Source organism: Mugil cephalus, chromosome 16 (assembly GCF_022458985.1).
Source record: "Mugil cephalus isolate CIBA_MC_2020 chromosome 16, CIBA_Mcephalus_1.1, whole genome shotgun sequence".
Lineage (NCBI taxonomy): Eukaryota > Metazoa > Chordata > Actinopteri > Mugiliformes > Mugilidae > Mugil > Mugil cephalus.
The window spans coordinates 20,991,330-21,010,117 of record NC_061785.1 but is presented as its reverse complement, the minus strand read 5'-3'; the positions used below and the strand labels follow the sequence as shown (position 1 = coordinate 21,010,117).

The window sequence follows — 18,788 nt, the reverse complement described above, 5'->3', positions numbered from 1 at the left end:
ATAGGGAGTAGGACTGTATTTAAGTAGGTCCAAGTAGGGCAGTAGCTGTAACTAACCATCTTACTTTAAATAGTTTTTCAGAGACAATGAGGCTGCACATTTTGAAGTCAGCTTATGAGATATCACAATGTGTAAATGCAACAGTCTAAAGTGTAAAGTTTCTGTACCACGGTGCATTGATGACAGTCAGAAACAAGGGGTTTATCTGAAATTAACGTAGAGTTTCTTGTTTACTGGTTAGGTGTTAAAAAACAAAAATCCTTGAGATTCAGGAAAAAAAAAATGTGCAAAATAATTCAAATATCTCATTATAACCGATATATTTTAAATGCATGCATACATTTTGACCCATCTGTGGGAGAGCGCAAGTCCAAATAAGATGCATGGATTTCAAAAAGTTGCAGCTGGTTCAGTTAAATGTTTTTATATGGTGCACACGACAATACAGATTTTCTCAAGACGCTTTACAGAAACTAGACCCTGAAACATCCAGAATGAGAACTAAGGCGATGGTGGCAGGGAGAAAAACTCCTTTTTAACAGGAAGCTGCCTTGCACACAACTCATATGTGGGGACCCATCTGCTTTATGCTGAGAGAAAGAGAAAAAAAGAGGAGACAGTGATGTGGGAGACATCGTGTGTTTCAAATAAAACGTACCTGCTCATCTGTACATCCATCCATCAATGCAGGCACGTGTTCTGTATGTTCAAACAGGTCTGGTGGGTGTGCTTAAAGCTGAACTCTATTGGGTTAAACAGATGAGAACTATTATCTTTCAAGGTAATGTTTCTCTTCATTTAAGACTGAGGAGGATAAAGGAGGTATTTTAAAAACATCATCATATAAGCACAGTAGACGCGTTATAATCAGACGAGCCATGTTTTTAAAGCACTATTATTTCTATGTGAGCATGTGATTCTCAAAGTTGACCACACGGTGGCAACACTGCACTTGGTACACATCACAGCCCTCGTCTAAGGAGCAGGTAAACTGTAACGTCTTTCAACTGCAGCTCAAGCTCCAGGTTTGGCCGGTGCGGTGATCTACACTCGCTTGCCAAGACATTAGGTACACTAGTGAAAAGGTGACACAACAGTCCTGCACCGAGTTCCCTCTCATGACTGTTCTAATGTTCAGTTGATGCTGAACAGCGTCAGACAGCTGGTCATACCACTGTGAGATCATTTCGGATGACGTAGTTTGTGGTGCTGTTAAATTGAATGAAACACTAAAGTGTTTCTGTTATTTCGTCTAGCCCACCGACTAAAATAGGGCTGTAAAATATCAGAAACATGTGTCTACTCCGAAAAATTTTAAAGAAAATTGAATCAACAGCTCTCTCGGTTATTTGAAACAAATGCTGGACACTATAAACTTCACGAAGCCAAGATCTAGTGCACGACTGTTCAAATTAAAATGCATTTGTTTTCAATAGCGTACCTAATGAACTGGCAAGTGAATGCGGAATCTCTTGGCACGGGCTCCAGATCATCTCAACTGAAATCAACTGAATGTTTGGGCTTTTTACTCCACGTCCTCTCTGAGAGAAGCGATCAACCCAGTCTGCGTGGAGCCAGCTCTTTGATAGGCCTCGGTGGCAGCTGACAAATTGAGACAAATTCAGGACTATCAGCTACATAACATCAAATGCTTTCTCTGACGTCGTTTGTCTCACAAAGTGAGCGAGGGACACCCACAAGGCAAGTTCAGTTTCTCCAGTAGCTAAAGCAGGTTCAGTTCTCGGAAGGACTTTGAAGATTAAGACGACAGACTAAAAAAGAATCATCCCGGGCCAGAGTTTCTATTTCAGAATCAAACGAGCCGCCCAGCCACTGATATGAAGGATCTGCTGGGTGACAGGACACTGGAATACATAAAACAGTAATGTTTACCTCTCTGAGATCTTCAGATCAGCCAGAAGCATTAAAGTGAGACGGCCACAGCATAAAACAGCAGCCTTTGACTTTGTTTATGAGGCTGACTGGTGATATTTGGTCCTGGATACAATTAATGGATCGGGATGAAGGGACAGACTTGAACATGAATCATTTTAGATTCCGCTGCAATGCTATTCTTTCCTTTTGCTTTCATTTTTGCAACACAAGACGACATCAGGAAATCGCTAAATAACAAATACCCTGACATAAAATATAGTACAAACAGAATGAAAGACACAAACATGAGAATGTTTTCATATCCTCTGTTATATTCCATCCCTCAGTCCATTTGGAGACACCTTTCTACCTCTCTGCCCTTGCAGCTACATTAAAAACTCATTGTTTGATAGTAGCTGATAGTTTTGGAAATAAAATTGATAATGAAACATAAAAAAATAAGTATTGTACTTTTAGGAACGAACGTATCGGTTGCATAAAGTTGGCATTGGGAGGAGGTCTGGACTGATGAATGAGCTTTAAAATAAGAGACTGCTGTCGTTTACCAGCACTGACTGATTGCTTAACGTCCTCTAACTCCTCATGATCTTTCCAAAAGGTTTTGTGCCCAAATCTAACGATAACGTTGTCATATTACAAAAGGGCAATCATTTTTATTTTATTTTAGCAGTTTATCTGTGGTATATCTGCTCACACCTGCAATGCAACCCTTGGTTTCATTACACCTTCCATAAACAACCCCTTGCATGAAGTGAGATATGCAGACTTTGGAAGAAGCTCTGGATTGACAGATAACGTGATCTGAGGCATCATAATCAGTATCACACAGCTGGAGAGACTCTGGCAAGGGGTTTAAGAACCCACTCACTGACAGCCTTGTTGATTTGTTTCCAGCAAGGAGAGAAAAAACAGAGTATTTCTATGTTAAACGGACAAGAATTATTTCTTCAAAGGGTACCATAGATAATCTTTTGCTATCATCGCACGGGCCAACCCTCTGCTTGCCACAGGTATTTGAGAAACCTTGCTTGCTGATTTATTATTATGACGCGGTATTTGTGTATATGGCAAAATCATCAGCACAAACTGCACGAGCAAATACATTGAGCATGCATGGAATCTGAACGAGGTCATCTCAAACTCCACGCTTTTCACCAGACAGATGGACCAAAAAAAACAATGGTTTTGGTTGCGATTTGGGAACATTTCTGGAGCTTGAGTCACTATGAACTAAAAATTCACTAAAAATTTCCATACCGCTGCTGGTCCTATTTAATCAATTTGTTACCAGCCATTTACTGCAAATGAACGCACTGAAGGGCAGTACTGGATTACTGGGAAAAATGCTGGAAAAGGCAACTGTATGTGGGGGAAGCTGTGGCTCAGTAGTCAGAGCAAGTAACTAGAGGGTTAGTGGTTCCATCTCCGGTACATGGACCACATACGGAACAGCCCTGATTACAATAATCTACATTAAAACATACTGAGGTCCATGGATACAAGAAATAAAAATATTAATAATACAAAACATCCACAAAGCAATGAAAACGCTTTCACATAATTTTACTATTTTATTTAATTAAATTTGTCAATAGCTTGTCTTGCGGATGTTATAAATCCCCACTGTCACCAGTAGGTGTCAGTAAGGGTACAAAAAAGATTTCAGCAACAAATGTTATAGACCCTTTAATGTCCTAGAGGCAAAAACTACAGAATGTTATCTTGCTGTGGTGTAGGGACCCACAATCGGACAAGTATGGACGCCAACATGGACTCCACGAAATTTTTCGCATAACAGCAACAACTCTAAGTCATAACATTCATAGAAAGGTGTGGTTAAACGCAATAAAATGGGAGGATTGGACTGAGGCGATGATCAAAAATGCCTCAGAAAATAGCATTTGCTAGCTGTCAGTAGAAAGTTAACTGACATTAGAAATAATGAGCTACACTGATGCTTTGATAGCAAGCTTCATTTATATCATATTTTGCTTAAGATAATAGAGCTAACAACGTCTTGCTTTTTCATTAGCCTCTTAGCCATTAGCCTGTGTAACAGTCTCCGTGGGCATATTCGTTAGCCAAATAACTATCGCATGTAAAACAAGTATGTAGCTAACTTTATGGCTGACAAAAAAAATTGTAGATTCCTTGCCCAGCCATGTTAGTGCAGTTGTCAGTGCACACGTAGCCGTTGGTTTGGTTCCCATTAGCCCAGGCCTGATGCACGTTGGTTTTCAGCAGGATATGTGACTCTAGTTAAGCCCCGCCTACTAAAAAACCTCATCAGGTTTACTAACCCAAAAGAGGTCTATAGTCAAATTACAGACGTTGTAATAAGAAGGTCTCAGTAAGTATATGTGTATTTGTGAAAAGCAGATTCTTCTTTGGTATGTTTTCTGATGTCCTTTCCACAGAACCATCTGACCACAAGCATCTGACCACAAGCGTCAAACACAACTATCTGATAAGGCTGACACAGTCATCTTGTCCGGAGGTACTCTGGCAAACTTTCATAACATCTGTGTCCACACTGAGCTCAAACCCAAAGCATGAATATGGATTAAAACAAAGTATGGGATTGGAATATTAAGCATCTGCAGAATAAATGGCCCTGGAGGCATCACAGACTTATGATAATGAAGCTTTTCATTTGCTACATTGGCATCAGTTCACTTTGCAAACTCTACCCTGTTTCAGCTTCAAATAAAACCTTGTAAACAGGTACAGTATAAAAAGGTATTTATTAACTTGTTAAAATTCTTCTTTCTCCATCTACAATTTGCTGGTCCCTCTCTCTTCCTTGTTTTATTGCTTTCAGATGTGTATCAGCACCAGTACGAGAGGGCCCAGTTGGATTACATTCAGGAGAAATAACAGCGTTGGTATTTGTCCTAAACTATCCATCAACACATCCTCAATCCTTGAAAATAAAGCTAAACTGAGTTCACAGGCTGGAATGGGGCCAAGTGTCAGAAGAGCAACCATGTACAAAACTGTGAGTCACTCATGTTAGCTTACTCGCGCAATATCAACAACGTGGGACATTGCAGACATTCCTGTTTTCTATCCCGAGTTTCTAAATGACTCGTTCTTGATCTATGTCCAGGATGTCTGGTTTGGACTCCAGATACACCTGTGTGCAAACCACTCTTCCCGTCACTCTTTATCTTGGCCGATTCTAGAAAGGCGGTGTTTTCCACTGTCTAAGCTGACTCACAAACACGGAGGCATGTGTGCCTTACATTACCGAAGAAATTAAAACCTAATGTGGAGTTCAGTCATTTGGTTCAGTTACTACGGATCTTAACATTTGTAGCTCAGTGGTTATGACACACTGGATCAGTCACATTTGTCTGATTAAATTCAGAATAAACAGTGTACAACTGCATGTTTTATACATTGCACTTGGACCTTTAACCCCAGGAAATTAACAAGCTGTGCAAAACATTTATGGAGACATAACTTGTGTAAGAATGTTGGGTTTTACACCGTGGACAGAAAAGCAATAGGGGGCAATATTTACTCTCTGATTTTTTTAGGGGTGTAATGGTGGTTCACTTCTTACTGGTGTAAATGACCGTGGTAATGTTACATCTTTAAGAATGAGGCATTGTCCACTCTTGGTGCACGTATTTATTTTCTGTAGAAAACATTACACAGATGTTAGCATGGGGAGCGCTCTCTGTAGCATATACACTCTGACTACTTCTTCAAGCTCCACTGGCCTCAGCTACTTAGTGACCAAGTACAATGAACAAGCAATAACACTATTCAATTAGGATTAGATTACAAAAACCTTTATTTGTCCGGCAACGGGGAAATTGTAGTTTACAACAGCTTACAAAAGGACAGAAAAATAACCAGAATAAAGAGTGTAGGGTATAAAAGATAAATAATAAAAAATAGAATAAAAAGTATTGGCATATCCAGCTGGGATAGGCTCCAGCAACCCTCGCGACCCTAGTGCAGGATTAAGCGGTACGGAAGATGAGATGAGATGAGAAGTATTGGCATATATGTAAAAGGTATTGAATTGCACACATGGAAGTGTAACTGTAAGTAATATGTAATCTACTATCTCCAAACCAGTAATCAGATTAAAGTTACTTATCCAAGTTACTGTGCGTTACTATTTTTCCCATTTTCCTGAGTAAACAACAGTTCGGGAGTGACAGGTCACGTTTTCAGCATGAGGACAACTCAAATTTAAAACCATGCAGCACCACCAGGGGCGCACTAGTAATCTGCGTGATCTGGAGAATCACAGAACGGCCGGTACTCAAGGACGTATTTACCAGGGGTCGGCAACCTTCAAAACTCAAAGAGCCATTTGGATCCGTTTACCACAGAAAAGAAAACACTGGGGCCACAAAACCTCTTTGACATCTAAAATGAAGATAACACTGCATATATCGTTTTTACCTCTATGTTAGGCCTATAGTATGTTGCATTTATGAAATGAAATAACTGCTACAGAGAAAACAAAATTGCATGTATGTAACATAACAGGGATTTATCCGTGCTTGGCTTACCTGTGGTCGAAAAGTCCAGTAAATAGCGGGCTGGGCCTGCTGGCGGGTGTCGCACGTCGGCAGTTGTGACGTATATTTTGAGCGACAAAAATTAAATACATTTTATTTTAATGTCAAAAGATCATCATCAATTGAAATTTAGAATTATATTTAAAAAACTAACGCACTAAAATAAAAATACATTTGAATTAAATACTCGATAGCAACTAGTAAATGTGCTGCAATGCACTGTGGGAGTTCAGTGTTTTTTTTGGTTGTTTGATGTTACAATCGTGAGTGTGGTGAGGCATTCAGTGTCATTCAGTTGTTGTGTAGCTCTCGCTCCATCACCGATGAGTGAGTAGTTGCCGCTATTCTGAGGCAGTTAACGTAAAAAAGTGAACGGCTTTGCTCAGTGTCCTTGCTCCGCACCGCTCGTCACAGAGAACCACAACAGAGGAACGAAGGAGCCGCGGGTTGCCGACCCCTGGTATATACGGTCAATGCCGACCTAACACCACGCAGTCATCACCTGTTTTTTTCCACCTGCCAATCTACTGTTTCACACTCCAGTACGGTAGGTGGCAGCAGTGCACATTTAAGTTGGATGCCCGCCAATTAAGGAGAAGAAGAAGTGGAGTCACGGCAGCAAAGACGTTCAAGCATATTGACCAGTGACCATAGAAATAATATGGATAACCCCGTAAAAAACGGAAAGAAAAGGGTGGGGCTGAAAAGGCGACATTTAGAGAGTGAAGCCACTAAATTAACTGCACTGAAGTTCAGTTTAATATTAGCAGCATCCAATATGATAGGGCCACCTGTGATGACGAGGGACAGAGAGAGGAGCTGGTTCCACAGACTGATACAGGGCAAGTGAGTATGGAACATGACAGAGGAAGAAAGAGAGTTACCTGTGGGACTAGGGCTGATGTTAGGAAATGTTAGGAATGTTGCTACATTTTTACCATTACCCAGTTTGTGTTGCTCAGTATAATGCAAAAAAATATATATAATGATAACAGTAGTTAAAACAACTAAACTTAAACATTTTAGCTGTAAAATGCCACATGCAGAAGTAACTAATATTAAGACTCATGCAGTACTCTGTGTTGTGTTTTTCAGATACCTGTTTTGTATTGGTTCAGAGGGACTGCAGTGTGATGTTACCTTCATTTCAATGTGAGTATTAAGTTAAACTAGAATACTATGCTCTTAACACAACATCTAGTCAACATCAGTGCTATTGCTATAATTTGGAAGATATAGTATCATGAGCCACAATTAAAGTATTGTGACACTCATGCCAGACGTTGTTGTTGTTGTTGTTGTTGAGTTTCCGCGCGCTGATTGCTTTGCGCCAGGCCTAGTCAAAGTCTAGGGCCGTTTTTTAGTCCCAGTCCGTACCTGAGCACCACACACGTAAACAACAACACTGCCACTTTTTTTGAGTTTGTGTCAGCTGAAGACAAGAATATTAAAGTCCTCTCTAGCTTCAAAAACATAACATCGGATTTAAAGAAGCATTTGGAGTCGCAGCAGATCAGGGTAAAGCTGACAGAGCAAGTGCTACCAGGTGGTGTGAAGCAGAGAGCTGCAACTGCATGCAGGATTTCCTAAACGACCTCTCATAGTAATGGGGTGAGAGGCTGGGTACACCCTGGACAGGTCTCCAGTCTGTCACAGGGCAAACACAGAGACAAACAACCATTCTGCACATTCACACCTAGAGTCTATTTAGAATCACAGATTAACCTAACAAGGCATCAGTACTAACCACAGAGCCACTGTGCCGCCTGCATCAAATAAACCAAAATTAACAGAAAATGTACACTTGGGGGTGTCCATCACTATTATATTGACTGCATAAAATAACAGAAACCACCCCTTACATGTATTTTTAGTCTTTTAGCTTGACCAAGTCCCACCCTCTAAAGGAGGGAGGAGGGATGGGGCAGTATTTGTCTGTCCATTTAAACACACAGTGCCACAATAACTTATGCTGTAAACCTAACAGATACAAAAGTGTTCCTAACCCAAACACCCTATACCACCACTTCTGTCAAAGCGCTGACCCTGATTGTCGATCATAGTGCGGCTCCCTGACCCCTAAATACAGCATACACGTTGCTCAGTTTTTATTTAGGTCTGCATGCCTTTATTTTTCTTACATGTTAACAGACTAAACACTTGCATTCACATTATTGATGCTGTGCAGCCAGAAGTGACTCTAGAATCTATCGGAGCCCATGGCCAACATTCCCAGTAGCTTATTCACATTAATCCAGACTATTACTTAAGATACCATGTTGACAGTTACATATTTATTATTATTATGGCGCCTCTGCCATACTTAATTATTTTAAAGAGTCATACACGCGACATGTAACATATGCAAAGTTGTGTGAGACGGGGACCCCACAGAGATGTCCACTGTCTACTGATATTGAAAAATTTGAAAACACATTGCCACTGCTGTAGTTCAACATTTGTCAGCCCTTGGGGGCTAAACTTCTGCCCTGGGGTCCCAAGGAGTTTTTTTTAAAAAAAAAACAACAGTTTCATAAATCAAATCAATATTGATTCATAAAATCCTTGTCTCAGTTTTTAAAATTCAGGCCACTTCCTGCATCCATTCGTCAGAAACGTCGCTGTGGCCTTATGAGACGAATAATGCAAGACCCGCAGCAAGATGTAAGGGAGATCCAAAACACCACGGTCTGGCCTGAAAGCTAACTGGATTTAAAAAGTATGACCATGGAATAGTCATATGCTGCCCACGAGAGGTAAAATATTATCAAAAGTAAAATTTTAGTTGAAAAACTGAAATATCTCTAAATGATGATATTGAATTGAACTGAATTGAACCAATCTCTACTACCTTGCCTGTTGCAAAGCTGCCTCCTGTTGTATTTTTAGTATTCAAACATTTTACTTGTTGTACTTATAATTACTACAACTACTTTATTGTCCTACCATGCATTCATGTCCAACCTTGCATGTTATCTGATTCTGGGTCGGTCATACTGATTCTCCTGTATCTATGACACTAGTGAGAAAGGTCCAAACTACTTCCAGACAGAGGTAGTTGCAACTGGGTTAAAAGTTGGGGCACACAGACGTGGTAGGATCAGTGACGTGTGCTGTATTTTTCAGCTGGAAGTTTACAGATTAACTGTAAAAACTGGTTTAAAACTGGTATAAAATTGGACCTTCACCGTGCAGCCCTGCGTAGGGCACGTACCAGCTTATGAACATGTGGCTTGCTACATGACGTGTAAACCACATCAATAGCACTGTCAATTACCACAGGAGGGGGCTGCAGTACAACACACCGACAGCTCCTTTTAACACACGCATGCCCTTGCAAAACCTCACACAAGGCTTTCGAGTCAAACTGAAGTTTAATGCCTGTGCGCCTGGCAGTGACCTCATCTCATACATGTGGTGGTGAAATGCCAAGCAAAACCTGTTCTCTCAACGGCGATAGTTCAGCTAGGCGCAACGCAACCGGCACTATTGGATTTCAAAGGAAGCAATTTCAGTGACCAGTCATTCAAACACCACAATCACGCAGAGGCCGCAAGTGGACATAGAACATGTGATTAGTTTTGCATCCGCTTTTCCTATTTGCCGTCCATCTGCAGATTAGACTCACAGACAAACACTTCACATTTGCATGAGTTGTGTAGCAGGACAGCTATTACACAGCGCTTCCAAGGCATTCCTGGCAGAGCTGGCTAACCGAGAAATGTGACGCAAAGTCTAGTCCCGAGGATACGCCACAATTCATAAAGGCAAGCATCTGTTTAAGCAAAAGCACGGTTCCTGCTCCGCCAGGGCCTACGTTCCTGATCATCATAACCTGACACTGGCGGGACTCAAAGCAGCACCTGACATCTGACGCTGTTTGTGCATGAATGTGTTTGAGGAATCCGGCGAATACCTCAACCCCCCGAGAATGCCAGTAATCCCGCATGCTCCTGAATGATGCTTTCCCTTCTCGGTTCGGACGGAGCTTGATTCATTTGTTCGCTTCGTGTCAAAAGCAGCGGCATTAATCATACTTGACTCGGCTTGACTGAAGGCGAACTTTTTCATTTTGCAAAATCTGAGGAAGAACTATTCTTATCTTTGGCCGTTTTACTCAACCTCTGGCAGCGTTTTCCCGCATTTGTCAGTAATGAGGCAAAGCCGCTTTTCAGAAAGCCTCGTCAAACTTCAGTGACAACATATTATTGAGCAGCACTCAAACTACAAGTGGCCCTCCCAGGACTGCCTTCAGTTCACACATTTGGAAGCCACTGCAGCGAGAGTAATGCACACTGCTGGGCTCTGGTGTCACATCCTCACACACACAAAAAAAAAAAAGAAGAAGAAGAAGGAGAGCACACCCAGCAACAACATGTCAAGCTATTTCTGGGGCCCGACACTCCAGAGGGATGTGACACATTGAGCGAGGCGGGGGTAAAGCGCAGGCCAGCGAGTGTATGAGAAAGCTGATAACAAGCTGAGAGGAAGCCGATGCTGTTTATCTGGACTCTCTACGCAGCTCTAACCGCCAGGCCGCGCGGTCATTGAATTATGCGGTCATTCGAATAGCTCCGAACGACCCTGGCTACTTTGTTCCTCCGAGGGAGAAGAGGTGAGACACTCTGTGGTCCGTGGTGGCGGTTGGCAGAGTTGAGTTCCGCCAGACAGGTCTGGCCTCCGATCCACGTGGAGGTTTGTCAAAACGAACGCTCGCGGCTTTTAAAGAGCTGCGGGCCATGACTGGACGGGTAATTTTCATACTTTGTCGATTTGGTTGGAGGCCAAAAGCAACATGCTGGAGGCTCACTCTCTCTGAAACAGGATATTAGGTTGGTAATGGCCGTCAGGGGACCGGCAGAATGACATAAATGTAAGGGTTTTTTTCACACATATTACTGAGAGCTAATAGAGGTCTTTACATGTATGAAACTAATATCAAACAGGAGGGTCACACACATGTTGGACTGATCTTGGGAAAATGTTTCAAGGTTTAGGTCACATTTAACTTTGCATAACATGTACAGGCTATAACAATCCTAAAACACCTTTTTTTCTCTTCAATAAAGATTAAATTTCCATACACATAGCCACTGGGCAAAAATGAAAAAGGTAATATACTGTACTGTATGCTGTGAAGGTTTTGAATTACTTTATTTAAAGGCTGTAGAAGTGTTTACATAGAAATAGAAATTGTCACTATTTTGACATGTACGGTCAATAATTTCCAGTTAAAAAAAATTGAGAGGACAAAGGACAGGATTGAGAGCTTTGTCAGATGGTGACCAAAATTAGTTGGTAGAAGAAGAATAGGACTCTGGTCTTCCCTGTCTTCTAAGGAAGAAGTGAAGATAGTAAACCCTGATTAAACATTACTGTAAAAACATTTTAGAGCCAGACATTCAATTCAATTCAATTCAGTTTTATTTATATAGCGCCAATAACAATACAAATCGTCTCAAGACGCTTCACAAAAACCAGCCTGCAACCTCCAGAGCAAGCCTGAGGGCGACGGTGGCAAGGAAAAACATGGACTCTCTAACTCTAGACCTAGACCAATCAAAGCGACCTGGGGGATGAATGTGCAGTTTCAGAACAAGGACCTAGTGTGAACGCACCCTTAATCAAGCCATCCTCTACGGACTATTGTGTAAGAACATCCCGGCACACCATTCCAATCCTTGACTGTAGACAACATCATTGACCAATATGTTAGACAATAAAGGACAAAAGTGAACTTGACCTTTGTCCACCAAATTCTGATCAGCTCATCATTGAGCCCAAATGAATATTTCTGCCAAATCTGAAAAAGAATGTGTGTTCCTGAGGTTTTATGGTCACATAATATATATGCACACACATGGACAGACAACCTGAAATCATAATGGCCTAGGCCGTGCCTATCACTAAAAATGTCCAGCGCTACAGACTACTGTTCCACGGCATGATGTATGATATCATTTTGAATAACCACTCTGTAGTACTTTAAGAACATTATTTATTAAGTATCTTTTTTCTTTGTCTGCTTTTAAATTGCATAAAATTATGTTCTGGAATAGCAATAACATAATAGCCGCAATTTCAACTCCAACGGAGGGCCCGCTGGGTTTTAGCCCTGCTGTGACACCTTACCTGGGCTTCATAATAGTGTCTGGCAGTGGTGTTAACCCCCACCACGGGGCTTGGCCTGGCTGGGTTTGGAGAACTCGTCCTAATAGCCATGTAATCAAGCCCAATTAGGATCCAATTAGAGGGAAGGTTTCACCTATGAGGTCAGCGTCCACATCGTTCCTAGATGCTCCCCTGCTCATGCTTTTATAAATCATTTCTGAACTTATAACAAGTGCTTGAGTAATAGGGAAACAGTTTTTTTCTACCTCAGTTATAGAGGTATTGCTGGCAAAATAAAAGCGGTGGAAAACGGTAATATACTGTATATGTATGTCCTAAGTCCCTGTTTGAGACACAGCGGTGTTTTAAATCACACAGGCTATGTATAGAGTGAGTTTTGAAGGTCCAGCAACAGTATGGGTTTCTTCTTATGTCATGCAACAGCTACAAATCAGCCCAGAGGCCACCAAGGCATACAGTAGTAGGTTTTTCTAACAGAAAGTCTCTGCTGTTGATGAAAAGACATGACATGACATTAAAAGATACTGTCTGGCATGGCTGGTGAGTGTCCTTTACCTCACAGATTCCTGTGATACGGCTAAAGTAAATTTGGACCTTGTTGTATATGCCTAACAGAAGTATACTGTTTATTTAACATCTCCAGCGTGCTGAGTTATGACTAGTAATGATTACTCAAATGCCCAGTGTTTGGGCTATTGTACCAGGAGTGCCTCCAAACAGGCCCGCTGGTGTTTATTTGAATTTTCCATTTTATATTGCCACGTGTCATTACGCTGTTTAGAGTTTACCCTGAGTGATGGATCATTTCCTTCACCCTCTCCCCGCGCACTAAAAATCTGCTGGTTGGTGCACGCTCATCCTTAAGGTGCAGAATCTGTGTGGGAGATAATGGCACCCAGAGAGCATGACAGATGTCTCATGTCATTACACCAGAGACAACACCTACACAATCAGCGACGCATTTGGCTCTCAGAGAAACAAAAGCTCAGACATAATCAACTAAAAGCAACTAAGAGATTTTAATTAGACAATTTGTGTGCAACATTTTAATAAGGTAGTTTGAGATAGTAACGCATTGGATAGAGTTTGCTCCTAATGTCATTTTGTCCAACCAAGACAACTCAACTTTAAAGCCTATTTACCTCATTGTCTTTGCCAGTGTAGGGAGGAGGAGGAGGAGGAGGAGGTGGCCTCTTGTTCTGGTTGTCATCCAGGGAGAGGAAGTGAAAATGCTTCTTTGGTGGCATCAGTGTTGGGTAATTGTGCCAGATGAAATGACATTTGTAATAAGATTTGATTGGTTGGGATTTGATCTTTGCCAGGGCGTTATCAGTTCCCAATGTAACGACTCCAGACCAACTTTCAGTCATAAAACTTGTGTTCAGTTTCAGTTTGCAATATTGACGTATTCGAAGGTGCTTGCCTCTTAAGTGCCTTGTGTCTTTTTGTACACAAATTTTGTAAGAAATTCAGACAACTTTAAATTTAAAGACCATTTACCTCACTGTTTTTTTTCCAGTGTGAGAGTTGTAGAAGAAAATTAGCCGACTAGCTAAGCGTGCTACATACCCCAGAAGAAGTATCCTCTTAAACAACAGATGAAATGACTGTGTGTAATGCGTAAAGAGTTGGACAAAGTAACAAATGCATGGAAAACAAGCACCAATATCTGGAGTTCCTTTGAGATATTTAGCCACTTTCAGCATATTGTTTTGGTTTTAAGGTTCACACGTTCTCCTCTAATCATCTCCATAATAAAAGCAAGGGTGTCAGGCCTACAGGTTTCAGTTTATTGTTAACCAATGTTATGTGAAAATTAATTTTATCATACAAATTGTCTTAATACACATAAATCCACAGGGGATAATCTATTATGATAAGTGACAAAGTAGTTAATTAATAGCCGTACTGAACATATTTACAAGTAATACTTTAAATTTCACTTGTGGGTTAGTCTTTTGAAACCTTGAGTGTGATGTTTTAGATGACACCATCATGATTTTTTATTTTTATTTTTTTGTTGTTTTTTTTTGCAATAAGTGACCATATTTGGACACGAGGGAGGAGCTGCCATGAAGTGAGTGGCTGGGACACTCACATCACATGGTGACCATGCTGTAAATTATACCCTACTTCATTGTCTGTTTAACTCTAAATGTGATTATGAATTAATAAATGAACGTTATGCTGCACTAAAGACGAGCAGCTGAGTCAGTTATGAAGATTATCAGTTAAAAAAATCACACAAGCTGAAACAAGGGCAACTGGAGCCAGTAGCCATCCAAGTAGTTGGGGTTTAAATAGGAACATCTGTGGGTATTGCTCATCAGAAACTCACATGCCCTAGAGTCTGTTAACAAGCAGATACTCACCTGTAATTGGAGGATACTGTTTTGATCCACCTTTCTTTCTCTAATGAATGGTACTCTGCTGATTCATTATTGGCCAGACACTGCAGTTTCATCGTGTGAACAGAGAACAGTTGTTAAGATTGTGTTTTAAATTTATGGCGGATTATATATCTGTCCAACTCCCCCTGTTCAGAGAAAGGTTTCCAATTTGACATAGATGGCCTCACACTTAGTTTTGCAGTCGTCCCTGTTGCCATTCCGCAATTATCTCTCTGTGGAGGGACAGAGAATCAGAAACGAATTAGTAAGCACCATTAGCTGTTGTCCAATTTTCACTATCACTGAAATCATCATTGAAAAAAAGAAGACACCCTGGGGTGCAGGCTGCACAACAACTGGCCAACAACAAATGTCAGCTTTAGAAAATGAGTGAATAATTGCTTAAAGTCCAACCTTTTTACGTCTAAAGGACAAACTGTTCATCTAACACTCACGTCAGCTGAGGTTCCCTATAATTGACCAAAATAAGTCAAAAACAAGCAAAGAATTAGTGATGCTTCGTTGGAGAACGAGTCCGTTTTAAGAGCCGATTCTTTGTAGCAAACGAGAAGAGCTGATTCACTCTGGGAGTCGCTTTTGAGGATCCAGACAGAGGCAGAACTTTATTTTGATGGGTATACCTGCAGCCAATCACATGAAAGGGCAGACTAGGATCATAGCATTATGTTGAAAAGAAAGATGTGGGATATGTTTGCTGTGGTTCAGAATGAGAAATGGCTTACCAACACCATTCTTAATTGCCAAATTAAGATAAAATAAGAGGCTCCGAGTGAAACTAAGAGAAGAGCAATTTGGGAGCCATAAGAGCCGCCTCTTCTGAGGCAGCCAAAACGTAAGAGTGAAAAGAGCTGTCCTTCTCACTACTACTAAGAAAATAGTCATAAGTAGAATAACCAATCAGTGGCGATTTTGGCTTGGAAATTCTGGTGGGACCACGCAGGAAAATCTCATAATGCAATCCAGAAATACCATTATAATAATAGAAAAAAACACAGTAGCAAGTGAGAGAGGAAACCACAGCACCTGACAACAAACAGGTGATGAAAAATGCACCTGACAACAAAATTTGCATCGAATAATGCCATCATTCAAACAATGCCATGTTTCATGCTGTGAATGGTGTACACTCAGTACACAGCAATCAATATGCAAAGTCATTACACACAATATACCACAGTCAAACAGACATTTCAGCTCCACAGACAGTTACACTGCTCAATGAGGTTGTGTTCCCCACACACACCCACACACGTATCGCCAATTACGCATTACACAACTTCCATTATAAATCAACACAATACGTGAACAATGTGAACTACATTACCAATTCTATTTAGGTTAAACATAAATTAGACTCACCAAGCGCCTTTTTGACAAGCTCCGGGTTAACCGACTTTTCTGCCTTAACCACTCCTGGTTGAATGACCTAGTTTTGTCTTTTACCTCTTGAGAAATGACTAAATCCTCCTGTCGATGTGATGCCAAATCTTTTATCTCCAACTTCTGCTCAAGTTGTAAAGTCCCGAATCTCACACTTGCCAGGTAGTCAACTCAATTCATCATGCAATGAATAAATGAAATGCGAATTAGCTCCTGGTATGTTACTTTATTACATTACCCAAGCTAGCGAGGCCTGTGCGGTGACCATCCCTCACTTATTATCAGCCAATGAGAAGAGCTCTGGGGTCCTGAACTTCAGGCCCGACTGCCCAAAGTGAAGTGTGCACTGTACACCCGCATTCACTCGCAGCAGTTCACAACACTGCAGCCCAGGGCCATCTCGGCTGTGCCCCACCGAGTGGAAACAAAGACACAGCTTCAGGCACAACAAGCTATTCACACACAAGTAAACTACAAAAGTGTCTACAGAGGATCTGATGCAAATAAAATGCGGACATTTCATTGGGGACAAAGTTTATTACATACTAACTTATGCGCAACAACATTTTGACACAGGAAAAGCTAATAATCCTCGTCTGCACAGCAGCGCCCTCTGGTGGGGCCGGCCTATAATGCAAAAACGCCACTGTAACCAACCTTTAGCATGGTATGTCCTTCTAGAAACTAACATCTGAATGACATCCATTGCTTCAATACAGCCTCCCTCTCAACGTGTTCTTTTTCTTGGCCTAGCACTTTCAAGAGCTGCTCACATGATTCTAATGTAAGCCTGCTGCTGCATCGCAGGTGCAGGATTAGAGAAATGTAAATCAAGCTTGTTTTCAACAAGGGTAATAGCATATATTTATGCATCATTATAATGAAATACATAGAAATAAGTTCATCTGTAATTCACTATGTTGTTAAGCATAAATGAATAGTAAGTGTCACTACCTGCTGGCTGAACCATCAGGGGCTTTGCAGCGCTGAGAAAGGAATCATAAATTAGTTTCCCCCTGTAATCTCTACGCCCCGACCGGCTGTCCCAAGGTGTCCTCCTAAATTTAAAAAGCTACAGTGCAAAGTTTATGTTGGCTGAAGAAGAACATGCATCAGACTTCATTTGATGAATTAAAGACACTGCGGGACGTTGTTTACACACGCAGGTGAAAGCTCTGTGGATGAAATTCTATTTTCTCCCTGTTTGATGTCAGTGCTTTGAAGGAGAAAATAAGTCTCAAGTCAAGATCTGATGGGGGGGCGGTGGAAGCACGGTGTGCTTTTGCGTATTTGCATTACATGTTCTGGATACTTGAGCCGGTGCGAAATGTCCACTAGCATGTGAACGAATTCATAACATTTTGTCCTTTGATTTCCCATGGAGCTTTGCAACTACTCAATGAAATAAAAAGAAATGTCGAGAGAATGTTTTAGAACAGCGCAGCTTAAACAGACTGTATCTTATAAATTCACAGCAAAAACACAATTTAATTTATTGGCATTGATAATTTTTGTCATACTGTCAGGGATATTCAAGTGAGTAATCTTTTGGCAGCCTGTGGTGCTGATAGATAACTCACAAGAAATCCTTTCACTGCTCTTCATTTGAGCAGTTCAAGCCCCCAAACCTCAGTTTCATGGGAAATGAGAGCATGATTATTTTGAAAATCATGCCTGATACGAGTAGCACTGTTCCTCTCCTATTTCACGTGCAACTCAAAGCCGATGAAATCTGTTCTGAACACTCATTATGTGAGTTATGTCATGAAATATTCATGTCATTTGTGGAACGTGCGAACGGTGCGTTTGCCGTTCTACTAAAAATAAAAGGTTTCGCACTTTGTTTTCCTGAAATCCACCCGCAAGAACTTGAAACGAAACAGCTTGAGGTGTGTACATTACAGAGGTTGTAGAAAGAAATACTCCTAACCTAAACATGATGTCAGTGTACGTGTTAACAGTGGATTCTTCCATGCTATTTAAAGTGTGAAACCGTAAAGGTGTCATGTTTTGCAGAACAAGACGTCATATGTGGAATATCATGGATAGAGCGTTCATGAGCACATTAACCTGATGTCATGTCTCGGTGTCTGGCACGTTCCATAAGATGAAAATATGCTTGTTATCATGTTATCATGATGTGAGCTGTTCATCTCATTACAGGCACACATTTTGAGGCTAAAGTAGATTTTAAAGAGCTAATGCAGCATTCATGAAACTTCAACAAGAACAAGTCAGCATTTGGAATGTTTCTTTCAGAGGGGGGTAGACCTAATTAAAAAACAGACAAAAACATTAAACAGTGATAATTATGCTCGGTATCATGCGTACATACAAAGTTATTTTGATAAGGAAAGAGCCGGGCTTCCCACTAACGTCTTGTGCCAGTGTCATTTAAGCTGTCCTCGACCACAAGAGCTGCTTA

General features: G+C 41.0%; 1 protein-coding gene across 1 annotated transcript in view; it reads right to left on the bottom strand.

Moving 5' to 3' along the window:
• Nucleotides 1–6,479, bottom strand: part of dnah9 (dynein, axonemal, heavy chain 9) — a 153,996-nt gene extending 147,517 nt beyond the window's left edge. The window contains exons 1-2 of the mRNA XM_047610044.1: nucleotides 6,432–6,479; nucleotides 659–743 (exon numbers count right to left, since the gene is read on the bottom strand). Of these exons, the coding sequence (XP_047466000.1) occupies nucleotides 659–678 (20 nt within the window). The 5' untranslated portion in view covers nucleotides 679–743; nucleotides 6,432–6,479. The remainder of the gene's footprint in view (nucleotides 1–658; nucleotides 744–6,431) is intronic.
• Nucleotides 6,480–18,788: the final 12,309 nt, after the last annotated feature.